The 22,759-nt window shown below is 39.3% G+C and overlaps 1 protein-coding gene across 1 annotated transcript in view; it reads right to left on the bottom strand.

Moving 5' to 3' along the window:
• GPR137C (G protein-coupled receptor 137C) overlaps window positions 1-22,759 on the bottom strand; it is a 77,145-nt gene that overhangs the window by 38,231 nt on the left and 16,155 nt on the right. The window contains exons 5-6 of the mRNA XM_053697615.1: window positions 20,772-20,897; window positions 18,746-18,870 (exon numbers count right to left, since the gene is read on the bottom strand). Of these exons, the coding sequence (XP_053553590.1) occupies window positions 18,746-18,870; window positions 20,772-20,897 (251 nt within the window). The remainder of the gene's footprint in view (window positions 1-18,745; window positions 18,871-20,771; window positions 20,898-22,759) is intronic.

Genomic DNA, 22,759 nt, shown 5'->3' on the forward strand with positions numbered 1-22,759 from the left:
TATCAATAACCGACTCAGAAAAACCACGTTTTGATAAAATCAAACGTTCAATTTCCAAGCAGTCAGCTTCAGAGAAGTTAGATTTTGATGTTTGAATGGACCCTGTATCAGAAGGTCCTGTCTTAGAGGTAGAGACCAAGGCGGACAGGACGACATGTCCACTAGATCTGCATACCAAGTCCTGCGTGGCCATGCAGGCGCTATTAGAATCACTGATGCTCTCTCCTGCTTGATTTTGGCAATCAATCGAGGAAGCAGCGGAAAGGGTGGAAACACATAAGCCATCCCGAAGTTCCAAGGTGCTGTCAAAGCATCTATCAGAACCGCTCCCGGATCCCTGGATCTGGACCCGTAGCGAGGAAGTTTGGCGTTCTGGCGAGACGCCATGAGGTCTATCTCTGGTTTGCCCCAACGTCGAAGTATTTGGGCAAAGACCTCCGGATGAAGTTCCCACTCCCCCGGATGAAAAGTCTGGCGACTCAAGAAATCCGCCTCCCAGTTCTCCACTCCCGGGATGTGGATTGCTGACAGGTGGCAAGAGTGAGACTCTGCCCAGCGAATTATCTTTGATACTTCCACCATTGCTAGGGAGCTTCTTGTCCCTCCCTGATGGTTGATGTAAGCTACAGTCGTGATGTTGTCCGACTGAAACCTGATGAACCCCCGAGTTGTTAATTGGGGCCAAGCTAGAAGGGCATTGAGAACTGCCCTCAATTCCAGAATGTTTATTGGAAGGAGACTCTCCTCCTGATTCCACAGTCCCTGAGCCTTCAGAGAATTCCAGACAGCGCCCCAACCTAGTAGGCTGGCGTCTGTTGTTACAATTGTCCAGTCTGGCCTGCTGAATGGCATCCCCCTGGACAGGTGTGGCCGATGAAGCCACCATAGAAGAGAATTTCTGGTCTCTTGATTCAGATTCAGAGTAGGGGACAAATCTGAGTAATCCCCATTCCACTGACTTAGCATGCATAATTGCAGAGGTCTGAGGTGTAGGCGTGCAAAAGGTACTATGTCCATTGCCGCTACCATTAAGCCGATCACCTCCATGCATTGAGCTACTGACGGGTGTTGAATGGAATGAAGGACACGGCATGCATTTTGAAGCTTTGTTAACCTGTCCTCTGTCAGGTAAATCTTCATTTCTACAGAATCTATAAGAGTCCCCAAGAATGGAACTCTTGTAAGAGGAAAAAGAGAACTCTTCTTTTCGTTCACTTTCCATCCATGCGACCTTAGAAATGCCAGAACTAACTCTGTATGAGACTTGGCAGTTTGAAAGCTTGAAGCTTGTATTAGAATGTCGTCTAGGTATGGAGCTACCGAAATCCCTCGCGGTCTTAGTACCGCCAGAAGGGCACCCAGAACCTTTGTGAAGATTCTTGGAGCCGTAGCCAATCCGAATGGAAGAGCTACAAACTGGTAGTGCCTGTCTAAGAAGGCAAACCTTAGATACCGGTGATGATCTTTGTGGATCGGTATGTGAAGGTAAGCATCCTTTAAATCCACTGTGGTCATGTACTGACCCTCTTGGATCATGGGTAAGATTGTCCGAATAGTTTCCATTTTGAACGATGGAACTCTTAGGAATTTGTTTAGAATCTTTAAATCTAAGATTGGCCTGAAAGTTCCCTCTTTTTTGGGAACCACAAACAGGTTTGAGTAGAACCCTTGTCCTTGTTCCGACCGCGGAACCGGATGGATCACTCCCATTATTAACAGATCTTGTACGCAGCGTAGAAACGCTTCTTTCTTTATCTGGTTTGTTGACAACCTTGACAGATGAAATCTCCCTCTTGGGGGAGATAATTTGAAGTCTAGAAGGTATCCCTGAGATATGATCTCTAGTGCCCAGGGATCCTGAACATCTCTTGCCCAGGCCTGGGCGAAGAGAGAGAGTCTGCCCCCCACTAGATCCGGTCCCGGATCGGGGGCTCTCGGTTCATGCTGTCTTTGGGGCAGCAGCAGGTTTCCTGGCCTGCTTGCTCTTGTTCCAGGACTGGTTAGGCTTCCAGCCTTGCCTGTAACGAGCAACAGCTCCTTCCTGTTTTGGTGCAGTGGAGGTTGATGCTGCTCCTGTTTTGAAGTTCCGAAAGGGACGAAAATTAGACTGTCTAGCCTTAGCTTTGGCTTTGTCTTGAGGTAGGGCGTGGCCCTTACCTCCTGTAATGTCAGCGATAATCTCTTTCAAACCGGGCCCAAATAAAGACTGCCCCTTGAAAGGTATATTAAGTAATTTGGACTTAGAAGTAACATCAGCTGACCAGGATTTTAGCCACAGCGCCCTACGTGCCTGTATGGCGAATCCTGAGTTCTTAGCCGTAAGTTTGGTTAAATGTACTACGGCCTCCGAAATGAAGGAATTAGCTAGTTTAAGGACTCTAAGCCTGTCCGTAATGTCGTCTAGCGTAGATGAACTAAGGTTCTCTTCAAGCGACTCAATCCAAAATGCTGCCGCAGCCGTAATCAGCGCGATACATGCAAGGGGTTGTAATATAAAACCTTGTTGAACAAACATTTTCTTAAGGTAACCCTCTAATTTTTTATCCATTGGATCTGAGAAAGCACAGCTATCCTCCACCGGGATAGTGGTACGCTTAGCTAAAGTAGAAACTGCTCCCTCCACCTTGGGGACCGTTTGCCATAAGTCCCGAGTGGTGGCGTCTATTGGAAACATCTTTCTAAATATTGGAGGGGGTGAGAACGGCACACCGGGTCTATCCCACTCCTTAGTAACAATTTCAGTTAGTCTCTTAGGTATAGGAAAAACGTCAGTACTCGCCGGTACCGCAAAGTATTTATCCAACCTACACAGTTTCTCTGGTATTGCAACGGTGTTACAATCGTTGAGAGCTGCTAAGACCTCCCCTAGTAATACACGGAGGTTCTCCAACTTAAATTTAAAATTTGAAATATCTGAGTCCAATCTGTTTGGATCAGAACCGTCACCCACAGAATGAAGCTCTCCGTCCTCATGCTCTGCGAGCTGTGACGCAGTATCAGACATGGCCCTAGCATTGTCAGCGCACTCTGTTCTCACCCCAGAGTGATCACGCTTGCCTCTTAGTTCTGGTAATTTAGACAAAACTTCAGTCATAACAGTAGCCATATCTTGTAATGTTATCTGTAATGGCCGCCCAGATGTACTAGGCGCCAAAATATCACGCACCTCCCGGGCGGGAGATGCAGGTACTGCCGCGTGAGGCGAGTTAGTCGGCATAACTCTCCCCTCGCTGTTTGGTGAAATTTGTTCACATTGTACAGATTGACTTTTATTTAAAGTAGCATCAATACAGTTAGTACATAAATTTCTATTGGGCTCCACCTTGGCATTGGAACAAATGACACAGATATCTTCCTCTGAGTCAGACATGTTTAACACACTAGCAAAAAACTTACAACTTGGTTATAATCTTTTTTAGCAAAAAATGTACTGTGCCTCAAAGAGGTACTAACGATTAAATGACAGTTGAAATAATGAACTGAAAAACAGTTATAGCATCAAACTTTAAAACAACAAAACTTTTAGCAAAGGTTTGTTCCCATTAGTAAAATAACAATAATTAAATTTGACATAAAAAATACAAAGCAACGCTTTTATTCACAGTCACTATAAGAATTCTCACAGCTCTGCTGAGAGAATTTACCTCCCTTCAAAGAAGTTTGAAGACCCCTGAGATCTATCAGAGATGAACCGGATTATGCAGGAAATATAAAAGTAACTGACTGGTATTTTTTGATGCGTAGCAAAGAGCGCCAAAAACGGCCCCTCCCTCTCCCACACAGCAGTGAAGAGAAACGAAACTGTCACAATTAAGGCAAAAAAACTGCCAAGTGGAAAATAATGCCCAAATATTTATTCACACAGTACCTCAGCAATGTAAACGATTCTACATTCCAGCAAAAACGTTTAACATGATAAATAGTTATTAAAAAGGATTAGTGACCTTTAACAGAGTAGTTCCGGTGAAATACCATCCCCAGAATACTGAAGTGTATACATACATGTCATTTTAACGGTATGGCAGGATTTTCTCATCAATTCCATTCAGAAAATAAAAACTGCTACATACCTCAATGCAGATTCATCTGCCCGCTGTCCCCTGATCTGAAGCCTTTACCTCCCTCAGATGGCCGAGAACAGCAATATGATCTTAACTACTCCGGTTAAAATCATAGTAAAAAACTCTGACAGATTCTTCCTCAAACTCTGCCAGAGAAGTAATAACACGCTCCGGTGCTATTTTAAAATAACAAACTTTTGATTGAAGTCATAAAAACTAAGTATAATCACCATAGTCCTCTCACACATCCTATCTAGTCGTTGGGTGCAAGAGAATGACTGGGACTGACGTAGAGGGGAGGAGCTATATACAGCTCTGCTGGGTGAATCCTCTTGCATTTCCTGTTGGGGAGGAGTTATATCCCAGAAGTAATGATGACCCGTGGACTGATCACACATAACAGAAGAAAAACCCCTTTGCACCAGTAATTTCAGAAATCATCTTGGCCGGATCAGGACCAAACAGGGTCATACCCTTGTAAGGTAACGACAGGAGCTTGGACTTTGGCTAAAATCTTGGTCAGCTAATGTAACCTCACAGAGCCCTGCGAGCTAGAACAGTGAAGCCAGACATCTTGGCTCCTAGTCTAATTACTTGCATGTTGGCATCAGAGATAAAGGAATTGGCCAGCTTGAGAACCTTGATCCTATCTTGGATCTCCTCTAACGAAGTCTCTTCTAAAATCAGTTCAGACAAAGCATCACACCAACAACATGCTGTGCTTGCTACCGTAGCAATACAAAACAGCAGGTTGCCATTGTAATCCCTGATGAATATACATTTTCTTTAAATAAGCCTCCAGCATTTTGTCCATAGGATCATTAAAAGAACAGCTATCCTCTATAGGAATCATGGTTCTCTTGGCCAGAGTAGAAATAGCTCCTTCCAATTTAGGCACAGTGCACCATGAGTACCGAATGGAGTCGGCAACAGGAAACAAAAAAAAAAAAAGAAAAAAAAAAAAAAAGAAGGGGGGGGGATCTCCAACACATGGTCTGGAACAGGAAACTCTTCCACAGAGGAAGGAACATCATAGTATTTATTAAGCTTACTAGATTTTTTTAGGGTTGACAGAGACAGAAGAATCAGAGTAGTCAAAAGTAGCCAGAACCTCCTTTAGAAGTAAACAAAGATGTTAAAGTCAAAAGGATTTATACTGTCAGAATCTGAGATCTCACCCTCGGAAGCAACCGAGGTATCCTCCTCATCCGATTTATGGGGGAGGTCAACCATTGCAGAAAAACATAATTTATGTAAGAACTTACCTGATAAATTAATTTCTTTCATATTAGCAAGAGTCCATGAACTAGTGACGTATGGGATATACATTCCTACCAGGAGGGGCAAAGTTTCCCAAACCTCAAAATGCCTATAAATACACCCCTCACCACACCCACAAATCAGTTTAACGAATAGCCAAGAAGTGGGGTGATAAGAAAAAAGTGTGAAAGCATATAAAATAAGGAATTGGAATAATTGTGCTTTATAGAAAAAAATCATAACCACCACAAAAAAGGGTGGGCCTCATGGACTCTTGCTAATATGAAAGAAATGAATTTATCAGGTAAGTTCTTACATAAATTATGTTTTCTTTCATGTAATTAGCAAGAGTCCATGAGCTAGTGACGTATGGGATAATGACTACCCAAGATGTGGATCTTCCACGCAAGAGTCACTAGAGAGGGAGGGATAAAATAAAGACAGCCAATTCCGCTGAAAAAAATCCACACCCAAAATAAAGTTTAAATCTTATAATGAAAAAAAACTGAAATTATAAGCAGAAGAATCAAACTGAAACAGCTGCCTGAAGTACTTTTCTTCTTCTGAAGCAGTTTTTGGTACAAAACACATCAAAATGGTAGAATTTAGTAAAACTATGCAAAGAAGACCAAGTTGCTGCTTTGCAAATCTGATCAACTGAAGCTTCATTCCTAAACGCCCAGGAAGTAGAAACTGACCTAGTAGAATGAGCTGTAATCCTTTGGGGCGGAGTTTTACCTGACTCGACATAAGCATGATGAATCAAAGATTTTAACCAAGATGCCAAAGAAATGGCAGAAGCCTTCTGACCTTTCCTAGAACCAGAAAAGATAACAAATAGACTAGAAGTCTTTCGGAAATCCTTAGTAGCTTCAACATAATATTTCAAAGCTCTAACTACATCCAAAGAATACAACGACTTTTCCTTAGAATTCTTAGGATTAGGACACAATGAAGGAACCACAATTTCTCTACTAATGTTGTTAGAATTCACAACCTTAGGTAAAAAATTCAAAAGAAGTTCGCAGCACCGCCTTATCCTGATGAAAAATCAGAAAAGGAGACTCACAAGAAAGAGCAGGTAATTCAGAAACTTCTAGCAGAAGAGATGGCCAAAAGAAACAAAAAAACTTTCCAAGAAAGTAATTTAATGTCCAGCGAATGCATAGGTTCAAAAGGAGAAGCTTGAAGAGCCCCCAGAACCAAATTCAAACTCCAAGGAGGAGAAATTGACTTAATAACAGGTTTTATACGAGCCAAAGCTTGTACAAAAAAATGAATATCAGGAAGACTAGCAATCTTTCTGTGAAAAAGAACAGAAAGAGCAGAGATTTGTCCTTTCAAGGAACTTGCAGACAAACCTTTATCCAAACCATCCTGAAGATACTGTAAAATTCTAGGAATTCTAAAAGAATGCCAAGAAAAATGATGAGAAAAACACCAAGAAATGTAAATCTTCCAGACTCGATAATATATCTTCCTAGATACAGATTTACGAGCCTGTAACATAGTATTAATCACAGAGTCAGAGAAACCTCTATGACTGAGAATCAAGCGTTCAATCTCCATACCTTCAAATTTAAGGATTTGAGATCCTGATGGAAAAAAGGACCTTGCGATAGATGGTCTGGTCTTAACGGAAGAGTCCACGGTTGGCAAGTGGCCATCCGGACAAGATCCGCATACCAAAACCTGTGAGGCCATGCTGGAGCCACCAGCAGAACAAACGAGCACTCCTTTAGAATCTTGGAAATCACTCTTGGAAGAAGAACTAGAGGCAGAAAGATATAGGCAGGATGATACTTCCAAGGAAGTGACAATGCATACACTGCCTCCGCTTGAGGATCCCTGGATCTGGACAGATACCTGGGAAGCTTCTTGTTTAGATGAGAAGCCATCAGATCTATTTCTGGAAGTCCCCACATTTGAACAATCTGAAGAAATACCTCTGGGTGAAGAGACCATTCGCCCGGATGTAACGTTTGGCGACTGAGATAATCCGCTTCCCAATTGTTTATACCTGGGATATGAACTGCAAAAATTAGACAGGAGCTGGATTCCGCCCATACCAGTATTCGAGATACTTCTTTCATAGCCAGAGGACTGTGAGTCCCTCCTTGATGATTGACATATGCCACGGTTGTGACATTGTCCGTCTGAAAACAAATGAACGACTCTCTCTTTAGAAGAGGCCATGACTGAAGAGCTCTGAAAATTGCACGGAGTTCCAAAATGTTGATCGGTAATCTCACCTCCTGAGAATCCCAAACCCCTTGTGCTGTCAGAGACCCCCAAACAGCTCCCCAACCTGTCAGACTTGTATCTGTTGAAATCACAGTCCAGGTCGGAAGAACGAAGCCCCCTGAACTAAACGATGGTGGTCTGTCCACCAAGTCAGAGAGTGTCGTACAATCGGTTTTAAAGATATTAATTGAGATATCTTTGTATAATCCCTGCACCACTGGTTCAGCATACAGAGCTGAAGAGGTCGCATGTGAAAACGAGCAAAGGGGATCGCGTCCGATGCAGCAGTCATAAGACCTAGAATTTCCATGCATAAGGCTACCGAAGGGAATGATTGAGACTGAAGGTTTCGACAAGCTGAAACCAATTTTAGACGTCTCTTGTCTGTCATAGACAGAGTCATGGACACTGAATCTATCTGGAAACCTAAAAAGGTTACCGTTGTCTGAGGAATCAATTATCTTTTTGGTAAATTGATCCTCCAACCATGTTCTCGAAGAAACAATACAAGTCGATTCGTATGAGATTCTGCTAAATGTGAAGACTGAGCAAGTACCAAGATATCGTCCAAATAAGGAAATACCACAATACCCTGTTCTCTGATTACAGAGAGAAGGGCACCGAGAACCTTTGTAAAAATCCTTGGAGCTGTTGCTAGGCCAAACGGCAGAGCCACAAACTGGTAATGCTTGTCTAGGAAAGAATCTCAGAAACTGATAGTGATCTGGATGAATCGGAATATGCAGATATGCATCCTGTAAATCTATTGTGGACATATAATGCCCTTGCTGAACAAAAGAATAGTCCTTATAGTTACCATTTTGAATGTTGGTATCCTTACATAATGATTCAATATTTTTAAATCCAGAACTGGTCTGAAGGAATTCTCCTTCTTTGGTACAATGAAAAGATTTGAGTAAAACCCAAGCCCCTGTTCCAGAACTAGAACTGGCATAATTACTCCAGCCAACTCTAGATCTGAAACACATTTCAGAAATGCTTGAGCCTTCACTGGATTTACGGGGACTCGGGAAAGAAAAAAATCTTCTTGCAGGAGGCCTTATCTTGAAGCCTATTCTGTACCCTTGTGAAACAATGTTCTGAATCCAAAGATTGTGAATCGAATTGATCCAAATTTCTTTGAAAAATCGTAATCTGCCCCCTACCAGCTGAGCTGGAATGAGGGCCGCACCTTCATGTTGACTTGGGAGCTGGCTTTGGCTTTCTAAAAGGCTTGGATTTATTCCAGACTGGAGATGGTTTCCAAACTGATACTGCTCCTGTAGGGGAAGGATCAGGCTTTTGTTCCTTATTGTGACGAAAGGAACGAAAACGATTAGTAGACCTAAATTTACCTTTAGATTTTTTATCCTGTGGTAAAAAAGTTCCTTTCCCCCCAGTAACAGTTGAAATAATAGAATCCAACTGTGAACCAAATCATTTATTACCCTGGAAAGAAAGGGAAAGCAAAGTTGACTTAGAAGACATATCAGCATTCCAAGTTTTAAGCCATAAAGCTCTTCTAGCTAAAATAGCTAGAGACATATACCTGACATCAACCCTAATGATATCAAAGATGGCATCACAAATAAAATTATTAGCATGTTGAAGAAGATTAACAATGCTATGAGAATTATGATCTGTTACTTGTTGTGCTAAAGCTTCCAACCAAAAAGTTGAAGCAACATCCGCTAAAGATATAGCAGGTCTAAGAAGATTACCTGAACATAAGTAAGCTTTTCTTAGAAAGGATTCAATTTTCCTATCTAAAGGATCCTTAAAGGAAGTACTATCTGTCGTAGGAATAGTAGTACTTTTAGCAAGAGTCGAGATAGCCCCATCAACCTTAGGGGTTTTGTTCCAAAACTCTAATCTGTCAGATGGCACAGGATATAATTGCTTAAAACGTTTAGGAGTGAATGAATTACCCAAATTATTCCATTCCCTGGAAATTACTTCAGAAATAACATCAGGGACAGGAAAAACTTCTGGAATAACTACAGGAGATTTAAAAACCTTATTTAAACGTTTAGATTTAGTATCAAGAGGACCAGAATCCTCTATTTCTAATGTAATTAGGACTTCTTTAAGTAAAGAACGAATAAATTCCATTTTGAATAAATATGAAGATTTATCAGTATCAACCTCTGAAACTGAATCCTCTGAACCAGAGGAAACATAATCAGAATGATGATGTTCATTTAAAAATTCATCTGAAAAATGAGAAGTTTTAAAAGACCTTTTACGTTTACTAGAAGGAGGAATAACAGACATAGCCTTCTTAATGGATTTAGAAACAAAATCTCTTATGTTAACAGGAACACTCTGAGTATTAGATGTTGATGGAACAGCAACAGGTAATGTAACATTACTAAAGGAAATATTATCTGCATTAACAAGTTTGTCATGACATTCATTACAAACAACAGCTGGAGGAACAGATACCACAAGTTTACAGCAAATACACTTAACTTTGGTAGATCCAACATCAAGCAGCGATTTTCCAGAAGTATCTTCTGATTCAGGGTCAATCTGAGACATCTTGCAATATGTAAGAGAAAAAACAACATATAAAGCAAAATTGATCAAATTCCTTAAATGACAGTTTCAGGAATGGGAAAAAATGCCAGTGAACAAGCTTCTAGTAACCAGAAGCAAATAAACAATGAGACTTAAATAATGTGGAGACAATGACGCCCATATTTTTTAGCGCCAACACTTTTGGCGCAAAAACGTCAAAAAATGTCGCAACTTCCGGTGACAAGAATGACGCCGGAAATAACAAAGAATTTTTTGCGCCAAAAAAAGTCAGCGCCAAAAATGACGCAATAAAATGAAGCATTTTCAGCCCCCGCGAGCCTAACAGCCCACAGGGAAAAAAGTCAAATTTTAAGGTAAGAAAAAAATTGATTATTCAAATGCATTATCCCAAATAATGAAACTGACTGTCTGAAATAAGGAATATTGAACATCCTGAATCAAGGCAAATAAATGTTTAAACACAAATATTTAGAACTTTATATAAAGTGCCCAACCATAGCTTAGAGTGTCACAAAAATAAGACTTACTTACCCCAGGACATTCATCTACATGTAGTAGAAAGCCAAACCAGTACTGAAACGAGAATCAGTAGAGGTAATGGTATATATAAGAGTATATTGTCGATCTGAAAAGGGAGGTAAGAGATGAATCTCTACGACCGATAAAAGAGAACCTATGAAATAGACCCCGTAGAAGGAGATCATTGAATTCAAATAGGCAATACTCTCTTCACATCCCTCTGACATTCACTGCACGCTGAGAGGAAAACCGGGCTCCAACCTGCTGCGGAGCGCATATCAACGTAGAATCTAGCACAAACTTACTTCACCACCTCCACAGGAGGCAAAGTTTGTAAAACTGATTTGTGGGTGTGGTGAGGGGTGTATTTATAGGCATTTTGAGGTTTGGGAAAGTTTGCCCCTCCTGGTAGGAATGTATATCCCATCCGTCACTAGCTCATGGACTCTTGCTAATTACATGAAAGAAATGATGGGACACCATAGTATCAGAAAAATGCTTTGATTTCCTCTTGCGCTTACCCACCATGGGAAAAGCAGATAAAGCCGCAGACAGCAGAAAATATCTGTGCAGCAAAATCTAGTGGAAAATACAGTGCCCTACAGTTCCTCTAAGCCTCCTGTAGGCGTGTATGTGATGCCATTGAGGATTGGGTCGTTTGAGGAGAAAGCTGTGGCATATCCTGAGACTATAGGCTCAGAAGGCAGTAATGTATCTTTAAGTTTTAGGATCCTAGCTTAACATGAGGAGCAAACTTGCATAGGCAAAACAATTTGGGCCTCTAAACATAGTAAACATTTATCAAATGAAACAGACTCCTGTTCAGTGTCCATAGCCAAGATAGTACCCCAAAAGTAAATTAAGAAAATAAAATAATTTAGCCACTTTAAGAAGTAACTGGAATCTCTCAGAGCGCAATAACGCCAAGTATGCACAATTTTTTTTAAAAAAAAATACACCTACACCTCAGACTGAGGTGCCCTACTATAACCACTAGAAGCAGAGATAAAATAAATGAACAGCTCAAATGAGGTCTCACAGCAGTCACAGAAGTGAACTCAGAATGACAGCTCCTCTCAGTGTACAAGCGGAAGAGTGTGCGGTCATGTGAGCGGCACACAAGAAAACCTGTGGAACAAACTGAAAACCCGACCGTAACTTCTAGCAAACTCACTGAGCTAACGGTTACGATACAATAGGCGATAAAGTGGGAAGCGCTTTAGAGGCGTTTTTAAACTGTTAAGTCTTCAGCCTGACGAACCATCCCATAACATATAAGAGAAAACATAATTTATGCAAGAACTTGATAAATTAATTTATTTCATATTGGTAAGAGTCCATGAGCTAGTGACGTATGGAATATACAATCCTACCTACCAGGAGGGCCAAACTTTCCCAAACCTCAAAATGCCTATAAATACACCCCTCACCACACCCACAATTCAGTTTAACGAATAACCAAGTAGTGAGGTAATAAAATAAGAAATTAAAAAAAAAAAAAAAAAAAAAACCCCATACAAAAAGGAACTGGAAATAAAATTGTGCTTTATACAAAAATCATAACCACCATAAAAAAAAAATAAAAAAAAAATAAATAAAAAAAAAAAAAAAATTAAAATCATATGCAGAAGAATCAAACTGAAACAGCTGCCTGAAGAACTTTTCTACCAAAGACTGCTTCAGAAGAAGCAAATATATAAAAATGGTAAAATCTAGTAAATATATGCAAAGAAGATCAAGTTGCTGCTTTGCAAATCTGATCAACCAAAGCGGTGACTGTCCTGCCTCTAAATAAGCCTTGTGAATCAAAAGCTTTAACTAAGATGCCAAAGAAATGGCAGAGGCTTTCTGACCTTTCCTAGGACCAGAAAAAAAAACAAAAAAAAAAAACAACAAATAGACTAGAAGTCTTCCTGAAATCTTTAGTAGCTTCAACATATTTGAAAGCTCTTACAACATCCAAAGAATGTAGAGATCTTTCATGAGTATTCTTGGGATTAGGAACAACAATTTCCCTACTAATGTTACAGAAAGAGCAGAGATTTGTCCCTTCAAGGTACTAGCAGACAAACCTTTATCCAAACCATCCTTAAGAAAGTGTAAAATTTTAGGGATCCTAAAAGAATGCCAAGAGAATATATGAGAAAAACCACCATGAAATATAGGTTTTCCAAACCTTGAAACAGAGACTTACGAGCCTGTAGCATAGTATTAACCACTGAGTCAGAGAAACCTCTATGACTAAGCGTTCAATTACCATACCTTCAAATTTAGCAATTTGAGATCCTGATGGAAAAACGGCCCTCGAGACAGAAGGTCCGGCCTTAAAGGAAGTGGCCAAGGTTGGCAACCGGACATCTGGACAAGATCCGCATACCAAAACCTGTGAGGCCATGCTGGTGCTATAATTAACACATGCGTATCTTTCCAATATGATCTTGGAGATCACCCTTGGAAGAAGAACTAGAGGCGGAAAAAAAAAAAAAAAAAAAAAAAAAAAAAAAAAAAAAAAATGTAAGCAGGTTGGTAAAACCAAGGAACTGCTAACACATTCACCATCTCCACCTGAGGATCCCTGGACCTGGAAAGGTACCTGGGAAGCCATCAGATCTATTTCGGGAGACCCCACATCTGTAAAATCTGACAAAATACATCTGGATGGAGAGACCACTCCCCTGGATGTAAAGACTGACGACTGAGATAATCCGCTTCCCAATTGTCAACACCTGGCATATGTTTTGCAGAAATTAGACAGGAGTTTGATTACTCCCAAGAAAGTATCCGAGACACTTTCATCGCTAAAAGACTGCGAGTCCCCCCTTGATGATTGACATATGCCACAGTTGTGATATTGTCTGTCTGAAAACGAATGAATAATTCTCTCTTTAAATAGTGGCCAAGCCTAAAGAGCCCTGAAAACAGCACAGAGTTCTAAAATATTGATTGGTAACCTTGCCTCTTGAGGATTTCAAACTCCTTGTGCTGTCAGAGACCCCCAGACAGCTCCCCAACCTGTGAGACTTGCATCTGTTGAAATCAGTCCAGGCAGGACAAACAAAAGAGGCCCCTTGAATAATCTGATGGACTAACCACCAGGAAAGAGAGAGTTGAATGTTGGGATTTAAGTATATCAACTGTGATATCCAAGTATAATCCCTGCACCATTGATTCAGCATGCACAGGTCTCATGAAAACAAGCAACAGGGATCACATCCGATGCAGCAGTCATGAGACCTAAAACTTCTATGCACATAGCTGACCAAGAGTCATGGACACTGAATCTATCTGGAAACCTAAAAATGTGACCTTTGTTTGAGGAATCAAGGAACTCTTTAGTAAATTGATCCTCCAACCAAGTCTTTGAAGAAACAACAAAAGTTGATTCGTGTGAGATTCTGCTAAATGAAAACGATTGAGCCAGTACCAAGATATCGTCCAAATAATGAAACAACGCAATACCCTGCTCTCCGATTACAGATAGAAGGGCACCGAGAACCTTCAAAAGATTCTTGGAGCTGTTGCTAGGCCAAATGGAAGAGCAGCAGACTGGTAATGCTTGTCTAGAAAAGAGAATCTCAGAAACCGATAGTGGTCTGGATGACTCTGAATATGAAGATACACATCATGTAAGTCTATTGAGGACATGAACAAAAAGGCAGAATAGTCCCCATCTTGAAAGTTGGGACTCTTACTAAATGATTCAAAAACTTCAGATCCAGAACTGGTCTGAAAGTTTTCCCTTCTTCGGGACAATTAATAGATTTGAATAAAAACCCAGACCCTGTTCCAGAATTGGAACAGGTACAATCACTCTTGAAAGCTCTAGATCTGAAACACATTTCAGAAAAGCCTGATATTTTTCACAGGATTTGTTGGAACGTAAGAAAAGAAAAAAAAAATCACAGAAGATCTTATTCTGAAACCTATTCGATACCCCTGGGAGACAATATTCTGAATCTAACGATTATGAATGGAACCTGCCCAAAATTCTTGAAATAATTTCAATCTGCCCCCCACCAGCAAAACTGTATCGAGGGCCGCACCTTCATGCAGTCTTGGGGCTGGCTTTGGTTTCTTGTAAGGCTTGGATTTATTCCAACTCGAGGATGGCTTCCAATTGGAGCCAGAGTCTTTAGGGGAAGGAGTGCTTTTCTCTATTCTGATGAAAGGAACAAAACTGATTAGAAGCTTTAGATTTGCCTTTAGACTTTATCTTGAGGCAAAAAAAATAAAAAATTCCCCCCAGTAATAGTGGTAATAATTGAATTCAACTGGGAACCAAACAAATTACCCTGGAATGAAAGATAGTAACCTAGATTTAGATATCATGTCAGCATTCCATGATTTGAGCCATAAATCTCTTCTAGCTAAAATAGCCAAAGACAGATTTAACATTAATCTTGATGATATCAAAAATCGCTTCAACATGCTAATCATTTTATCTGTGATGCCAACGAACAATACTATGCAAATCAGAGTCTTTCCCATTGTGCCAAGCTATCCAACCAAAAAGTTGATGCAGCCGCAACATCAGCCATATAAATGGCAGGTCTGAGCATATAGCCAGAATGCAAATAAGCTTTCCTTAGAAAAGATTCAATCTTCCTATCTAAAGGATCCTTAGAAGTGCTATCTTCCATAGGAATAGTAGTACTTTTAGCAAGAGTATAAACAGCCCCATCATCCTTAGGGACTTTCCCAAAACTCTAATTTAGCCACTGGCAAAGGATACAACTTTTAAACCTTGAAGAAGGAACAAAAGTAGTACCAGGCTTAGACCATTCCTTAGCAATCACATCAGAAACAGGAAAAACTTCAGGGAGTAGTCACAGGAGGTTTATAAACAGAATTTAAACGTTTACTGGATTTATTATCACCAAGAGGACCAGACTCCTCAATATCCAAAGTTATAAACAAAGAACGAATATACTCAATCTTAAAAAGAGAAGATGACTTATCAGTGTCAATGTCTGAAGTAGGATCTTCTGAGTCAGAGATCCTCGTCAGAGGAGGATAGATCAGTATTTTGCAGGTCATTACAAATTTCATTAGTATTATGAAAAGTTTTAAGAGACCTTTTAAGTTTATTTGAAGGTGGTATAGCAGTCATAGCCTTCTGTATCGCATCAGCATTATATTTTTTCATATCAACAGGGATATCATGTACTTTAGATGTTGAAGGAACATATACTGTACTAGCACGAATAGAAACCTCATGACAACTGTTACATACTACAGCTGAAGATATAATCTCCACTAGCTTACAACAGATACACTTAGCTTTGTTAGAACTATGTTCAGGCAGCATGGTTCCTACAGCAGCTTCTGAGACAGGAACAGATTGAGACATCTTGTAAAAAACAAAACAAAACTAACATTAAACAGAAATATATTATTTCCACATATAGCAGTTTCAGGAATGGGAAAAAAAAGCAAATAGCATAACCCTCTGAGCATAAAGGTGGCAAGGAGCATATAGAAAGTGAGGTAAAAAAATTAATTTTTTTGGCATCAAGTATGACGCACAACGCAAAAGTGAAGACATTTTTTGGCGCCAACAAGCATCCGGAAATGACGCAACTCGCGTCATAACTCACAATTTCATGCCAAACAATCTAGCATCAACTAAGACGCAGGAAATAACAAACTTGCGTCAAAACAGACACACATTCGCACACAAAAATTCTCATGCCAAGAATGACGCAATAAATAACAGTATTTTGCACCCTCGCAAGCCTAATTTGTTTTCCTGACTATACACCAGGTAAGACAAGCTTCCTAAACATGATTCCCATAACGAAACTGTTGGACTGAAAAGGGAAATACACATAGATCTGACACATGGCAAATATAAGTAAAATACAAATATTTAAAAATTTATACATAAAGCGCCAAACCATAGCTGAGAGTGTCTTAAATAATGATACATACTTACCAAAAGACACCCATCCACATATAGCAAAACCAGTACTGAAAATTATCAGCACAGGTAATGTCATAAGAGTACATCATCGATCTGAAAAGGGAGGTAGGAAATGAATCCCTACGACGGATAACAGAGAACCCTTGAAAAGATTTCCCACAAGGAAAACCATAAAATCAAACAGGCAATACTCTCTTCACATCCCTCTGACAAACACTGTACTCTGATTGGGCTTCCAAATGCTTAGAAGCGCTTATCACAGAAGAAATCATAAAAATAAAGCACAAACTTACTTTACCACCTCTGTAGGAGGCAAAGTTTGTAAAACTGAAATGTGGGTGTGGTGAGGGGTGTATTTATAGGCGTTTTGAGGTTTGGGAAACTTTGCCCCTCCTGGTAGGATTGTATATCCTATACGTCACTAGCTCATGGACTCTTGCCATTACATGAAAGAAAAGTTAACCCCATAGTCTCCCTCAGATACCAAAGTGCCTGCACACTGCCCCAATAAATCCTTAAAGGATTGATTAAAGGACCAGTCAACACAGTAGATTTGCATAATCAACAAATGCATGATAAGACAATGCAATAGCACTTAGTCTGAACTTCAAATGAGTAGTAGATTTTTGTTAAATAAATTGCAAAGTTATGTCTATTTCCACTCCCCCTGTATCATGTGACAGCCATCGGCCAATCACAAATGCATATACGTATATGAAGTGAATTCTTGCACCTGCTCAGTAGGAGTTGGTGACTCAAAAAGTGTAAATATATATATATATATATATATATATATATTTAAAAAAAAATCTGTATCTGAATCGTGTAGTTTAATTTTGACCTGAGTTTCCCTTTAAGTCCCAATTAACTATGCAGAAATAAAAACTCCTGAAAAGTGCAAGTCTCCCAATACCTAGAAGACAAAAGTACTTCCCTGCAAATACAGCTGTCAGCAGTAAGACAGCTCACAAGGCGTGAAAGGACACATCAGAGACCTGTAGAAAAAGAACAGAGTACCCAACTCTGGCTTTCTATAACCAGGGTAGCAATTATGTTAGAAAGTGGTGAGGTTGTCCTTGCTTGGTTTTCTAACTGCTTAAAAGCCACCACTACTCTTACTCAAGAGATTGTCATGGACACAGCTAAAGCCAAATCCTTGCTTGCAGGGAAAAGTACCTATAAAAAGGAAAAAAATATCTTCAGACACCAACTTCACATCCTCCATTGACAGAGGCAAAGAATGACTGGGGGTTATGGGTAAAGGAAGTGACACTTAACAGCTCTGCTGGGGTGCCCTTTGCCTCCTCCTGCTGGCCAGGAGTGAATATCCCACTAGTAATTGGAATGACGTTGTGGACTTTCCATGTCTTAGGAAAGAAATAAATTACCTTAATAACAATTTAAATAGTTTTAACTATAACTTTACATTTTTAAAGCTTGCCCCTCCCTCCTCACAATTAGGTCCTTGTGCAGATCAATTCCACTCTATCTTCTAGTCAATGAGCTTCTTGAAACTTGGTATGGGTTGATTCTGTTTACATAGATTTGCAGGGGAACAATGGCAGTGAAGTCAAAATTAAACTTTTGAGTCAGAAAGAACATGGAATTTTTAACAATTTCCAATTTACTTATCTAATTTGTTTCCTCCTCTTGGTATCTATTGTTGAAAAGCATACAAAGAAAAGCTCAGAAGCAATGCATTACTATGAGCTAGCTGTTTATCACTGTATTACCCAATGTGTTCAGCTAGGCCCCGGTAGAGCATTGCTCTCCTTCAAAGGATACCAAGAGAATGAAACATTTAATCACAGTAAATCTGAAATTTGTATGCTCTATATGAAATTATAAACGTTTTCTTGTATGATCAGTGTCTATTTCTCAACCAATAATGTGTGACAATATCGTAAAGATAGAAAAATAAATGACAGAAACCCCTGGGACATGGTGAATGGATTCATTTAAGTAAAACATTACAGCACCTTGCTCTATAGTTAAACACTAATCTATTTTTCATGATGAATAACCTTTAGATTATAAATGCATCTCCAATAAAAAATAGATTTTCCCCTCGGAAACGCACAAAAAAACAAAACAAAAAGAAAACAACCCCCCCCACTCCCCATTTTTTATGCACCCTGATTTAGTACAAAACCCCCCCACTAACACTCAAAACAGAATCAACAGACTCTGAACTCACCTCCCTCTTTCTCCTTTTGCTCCAGCAAGTCTTGGTAAATCATCATCACTATCATATCTTCTAGGATTGTCAAAAAAGTAAGCTCTGGACCCAAAGCTGTGACTGTTCACCATCCCAGCTGCTGCCTACAAAAGTCAGAATTAAAAAAAAAAATTTTTATCCTGTAAGAGTAAAATAAATGCACATTGATATAGCTGAATTTAGCTAATAATATTTACAATAACCCCAGGCAGATACATTATGGCCAAAATGATGTGGACCCCCCCTACTAATTGAGTTCAGGTGTTTTAGCCATTAACCGGAACATAGAATCCAGTACATAGACATGAAAGCTCTATTGACACATTAGCAGCACAATAGGTTGTAATGGTTATAAGATGCCACAAGCCTGTTAGTTGACCGGGGCAAATCTATTCGGCAGAAATTTCACTAAGTGCTTCTAAAATGGGATATTAAACAGATGCTACACATAGCGATGTATTCAAAGCAAAGATTAGCACTTAGAATAATATGCAGTTGTATTTTTTATATTATATTAGTTGCTTAAATATTGATGATATAAGTAAAAGTTTAGTTTCTATAAAGTACTCTAAAAATGCTATAGAAGTAATGGGTGCCGCCATGTTTGAAATAGTCTTCTATTTATTTCTGTCTTCTGTGCAGAACAATTAGGGAAAGACGTATATACACCAGGCAATAACGTAGAGTTTGTGTAATCCTAAACCTTGCCGGTTTTAGTTAGTTTTAGCTCTGTTCAGCAGGACAGTAAGATGAGCTTAAAACTAAAAAAAAATTAAGTTTAGATATGGCAGCGCCTATTACTCTTTTAAAACTCAGTGGATTTTGAAAAACCCAACAAGTTTTAGAGTTAAATTACAGCAAATGGGGACACAAATAATGAAAGTATATGTTAAAGATTTTGTTAACTACTCAAATTATTTTTTTATTTTACACAGTCTCATACTGTGTACTATACCCTTAATGTGAAGTGAAAACTGCTAGGAGCAACCAAACACAAGTGGTAGACCACACAAACTCACAGAGCAGAGCTGTGACATGCAGAGTTTTGACAACAAAAGGGAAAATTTAACCCATGAAAAAGAATACAAAATAATTCAAAGCTATTCTGTTAATTCATTAAAGTTTTATATCAGCCAAAGCATAAGACACTAATAAAATTATTTCTACATCTGCAATTATCAGATGTGAAATTATGTGATTTTAGGGAACACAGTATAGAGACAGAAGTATAAAGATTTATAATTTTGCTGATATATTCCAAATATCTGACAGGGATTTAATGAGATATGGGTGTGTATAAAATGAAGAGCCAGTGGTAAGATATTTTATGAACTTAATCAGGACATCAAAACCCACATTTTGCAGCCAGTAGAAATATGTTACATTTTAGGAGCCATTTTCCTTCTTGCATCATGTGACAGCCACCAGCCAATAACTAAAAGCATTTACTTATATACCATGTATTCTTGCACATGCTTAGTAGGAGCTGGTGTCTCAGAAAGTGTGCACATAAAGATTCTAAACTGCTTCTGGAAGGAACATCAGCACAATAAAATTTGCTTTGGGCACTTCATAAAATGGGTTTCCAATTTACAAAAAAAAAAAAAAACAAAAAAAACAACCCCACAGAAGTCAATTACATTATAACAGTCAGTTGAAGTGTCTCTTAATTGCAAGTTGTATCAGAACCACAAAAGCTTAAATTGTGACTTGCATGTCCCTTTTGTTATTAAAAGTTTATCATTCAAATAATAGGCAATAAGTTTCTGATTATAAATCCAGCATCAAATTAGTTAATAGGCCACCAGAACTAAAAAGGCTTTGAATTGTACCGTTTTCAAAAGAAAAATACATACAAACCCGTTATTTCCTACATAAATATATAGAATTATTGTACTGCTGAGTACTACTCATAAAGGTGGAAAAAATGTCAGAGAATTATATAAGTACTTACAGTAATGATACAAGTGAGGGGAACAAACTGAGTAACCAAATAATAACTCACCAAATTCTGATTTAGCTTCTTCGCACGAAAGAAACAGACCATCAGGCTTATTGGCAGAAGCTCACAAAGTAGGAAAACAATCCCAAAGAGTATGTATTCTAAACCATTTGTTTCCTCTACAGCAGCCTATGAAGACAGGGTTAGAATGTGAATGTTATTATATGGTTTAATATAGAATGTTCCCCTAAATGCCCAATAGTTTTAGACAAAGCTTTTGGCCTTCACTCCTGAGAAAATCTTAACACAGGAAAATGAATTAAAAAATGATTCTATTATAAATTTTTTAAAAACAGCCAAAGATACTAATAAAATATTTCTACATTTGCAATTATCAGATCTACATTATTGCAGGGAACACAGTATAAAATTATATATATATTATATTATATTATATATTACTGGTAGGTTGCTTCCAAATAGCTCTCAGTAAATTAGGTTGTGATATTCAAAGGTTCTCCAGCTTGGAGAGAAATTGTAGTTCAGACTTCACATGGGGGCCTATTTATCAAAAATGTCTTGCGGACCTGATTTGACAGTATGGATCAGGTACGCAAGACATCGCTGAATGCGGAGAGCAATACGCTCTCTGTATTCAGCATTGCAGCAGCTCACAAGAGCTGCTGGTGCAAAGACGCCTCCTGCAGACTCATGGGCCGCCAGCAGGGAGGTGTCAATCAACCCGATTGTACTCGATCGGGTTGATTTCCGGCGATTCCTGTCCGCCTGCTCAGAGCAGGCGGACAGGGTTATGGAGCATCGGTCTTCAGACCGCTGCTTCATAACTGCTGTTTCTGGAGAGTCATAAGACTCGCCAGAAACACGGGCCCACAAGCTCCGTTCGGAGCTTGATAAAATGGGCCCCATGGGCTGAACTCTCCAGCACTGCGAGATCTTATCTCTTTTTGTATGTGAAGGGACAAGCCCAGTATGATATGAGAGATTTGTTACACTTAGTACTTTAGATTACTATACATTTCAGATTGGGTCCTTTCAGTATTATTTTTTCACTTTTATTATTTATTTAATTTAAACTTTGTACTCATTTAAATAATACATTTAGCTCTAGCAGTGATTTTACCAATTCTGACTATGCTTTGAAAGTTTGTTACAATAAAAACTTAGGATCATACTTTGTACATTTGTTTCTTTTACAAATTACATTGCACTTTGTATGTGGTCTCCATTGTAAACCTTTCAGAAAGTGGGAGGGACAGGGCAGTTCCAAGGGTGTGTCTGAAGCTCTCACAAGTCTTGTGAAATTTTGTAAGCATTTTAAACAAGCAGGTGTCACCGATTTGTCTCGCCAGCTGCATGCAGGTACAGTTTGCTCAAAATACACCTATTTTAACCCCTTAAGCCTAATAGATGTAGCTACTACATCATAGGGTACTTTGGCTAGCGTACCCTGTTCATATAGTAGCTACGTCCAACCTTCTCTCTCATGCTGCGTTCCCAGCTGTCAGTCCTGACAGCCAAGACCACAGCCAGAGGGAGAAGGCATACGCTTTCATATGGTTAGGGATGGGAGCACTGAATGTTCCTGAATAAATAAAAATTATACACACACTGGGTACTGGCAGACAACTGCCAGTACCTAAGATGGCAGACACCGGAGGGGGAGGAGGGTTAAAGAGAGGTTTGGGATGGATCAGGGTGGTTGGAGGGAAAGGGGAGATCTGACAAAAATCTCCCCTTTCCCTCCCACTAAAATGAACCTTACAAGCTACCCAATTAACCCCTTCACTGCCAGAAATATTCTAAGTGTGGTGTGCAGCTGCAATTAGCAGCGTTCTAGATACCAAAAATGCCTGCCATTTCTGAACAAAGGGGATAACAGAAGCCTTTACAGCCATTTGTGTTATAACTGCATACACTGTATGTAAATAAAAAAAAAAAATAACTTTTCAAAAAAACTTATTATTTGGCGGCAAAACAGTGGCATGAAATATAACCATTTTTTTTTTAAACCTATCTGGTCTTTTGGCCAA

The sequence above is a fragment of the Bombina bombina genome, chromosome 1, assembly GCF_027579735.1.
Source record: "Bombina bombina isolate aBomBom1 chromosome 1, aBomBom1.pri, whole genome shotgun sequence".
Taxonomy (NCBI): Eukaryota; Metazoa; Chordata; class Amphibia; order Anura; family Bombinatoridae; genus Bombina; species Bombina bombina.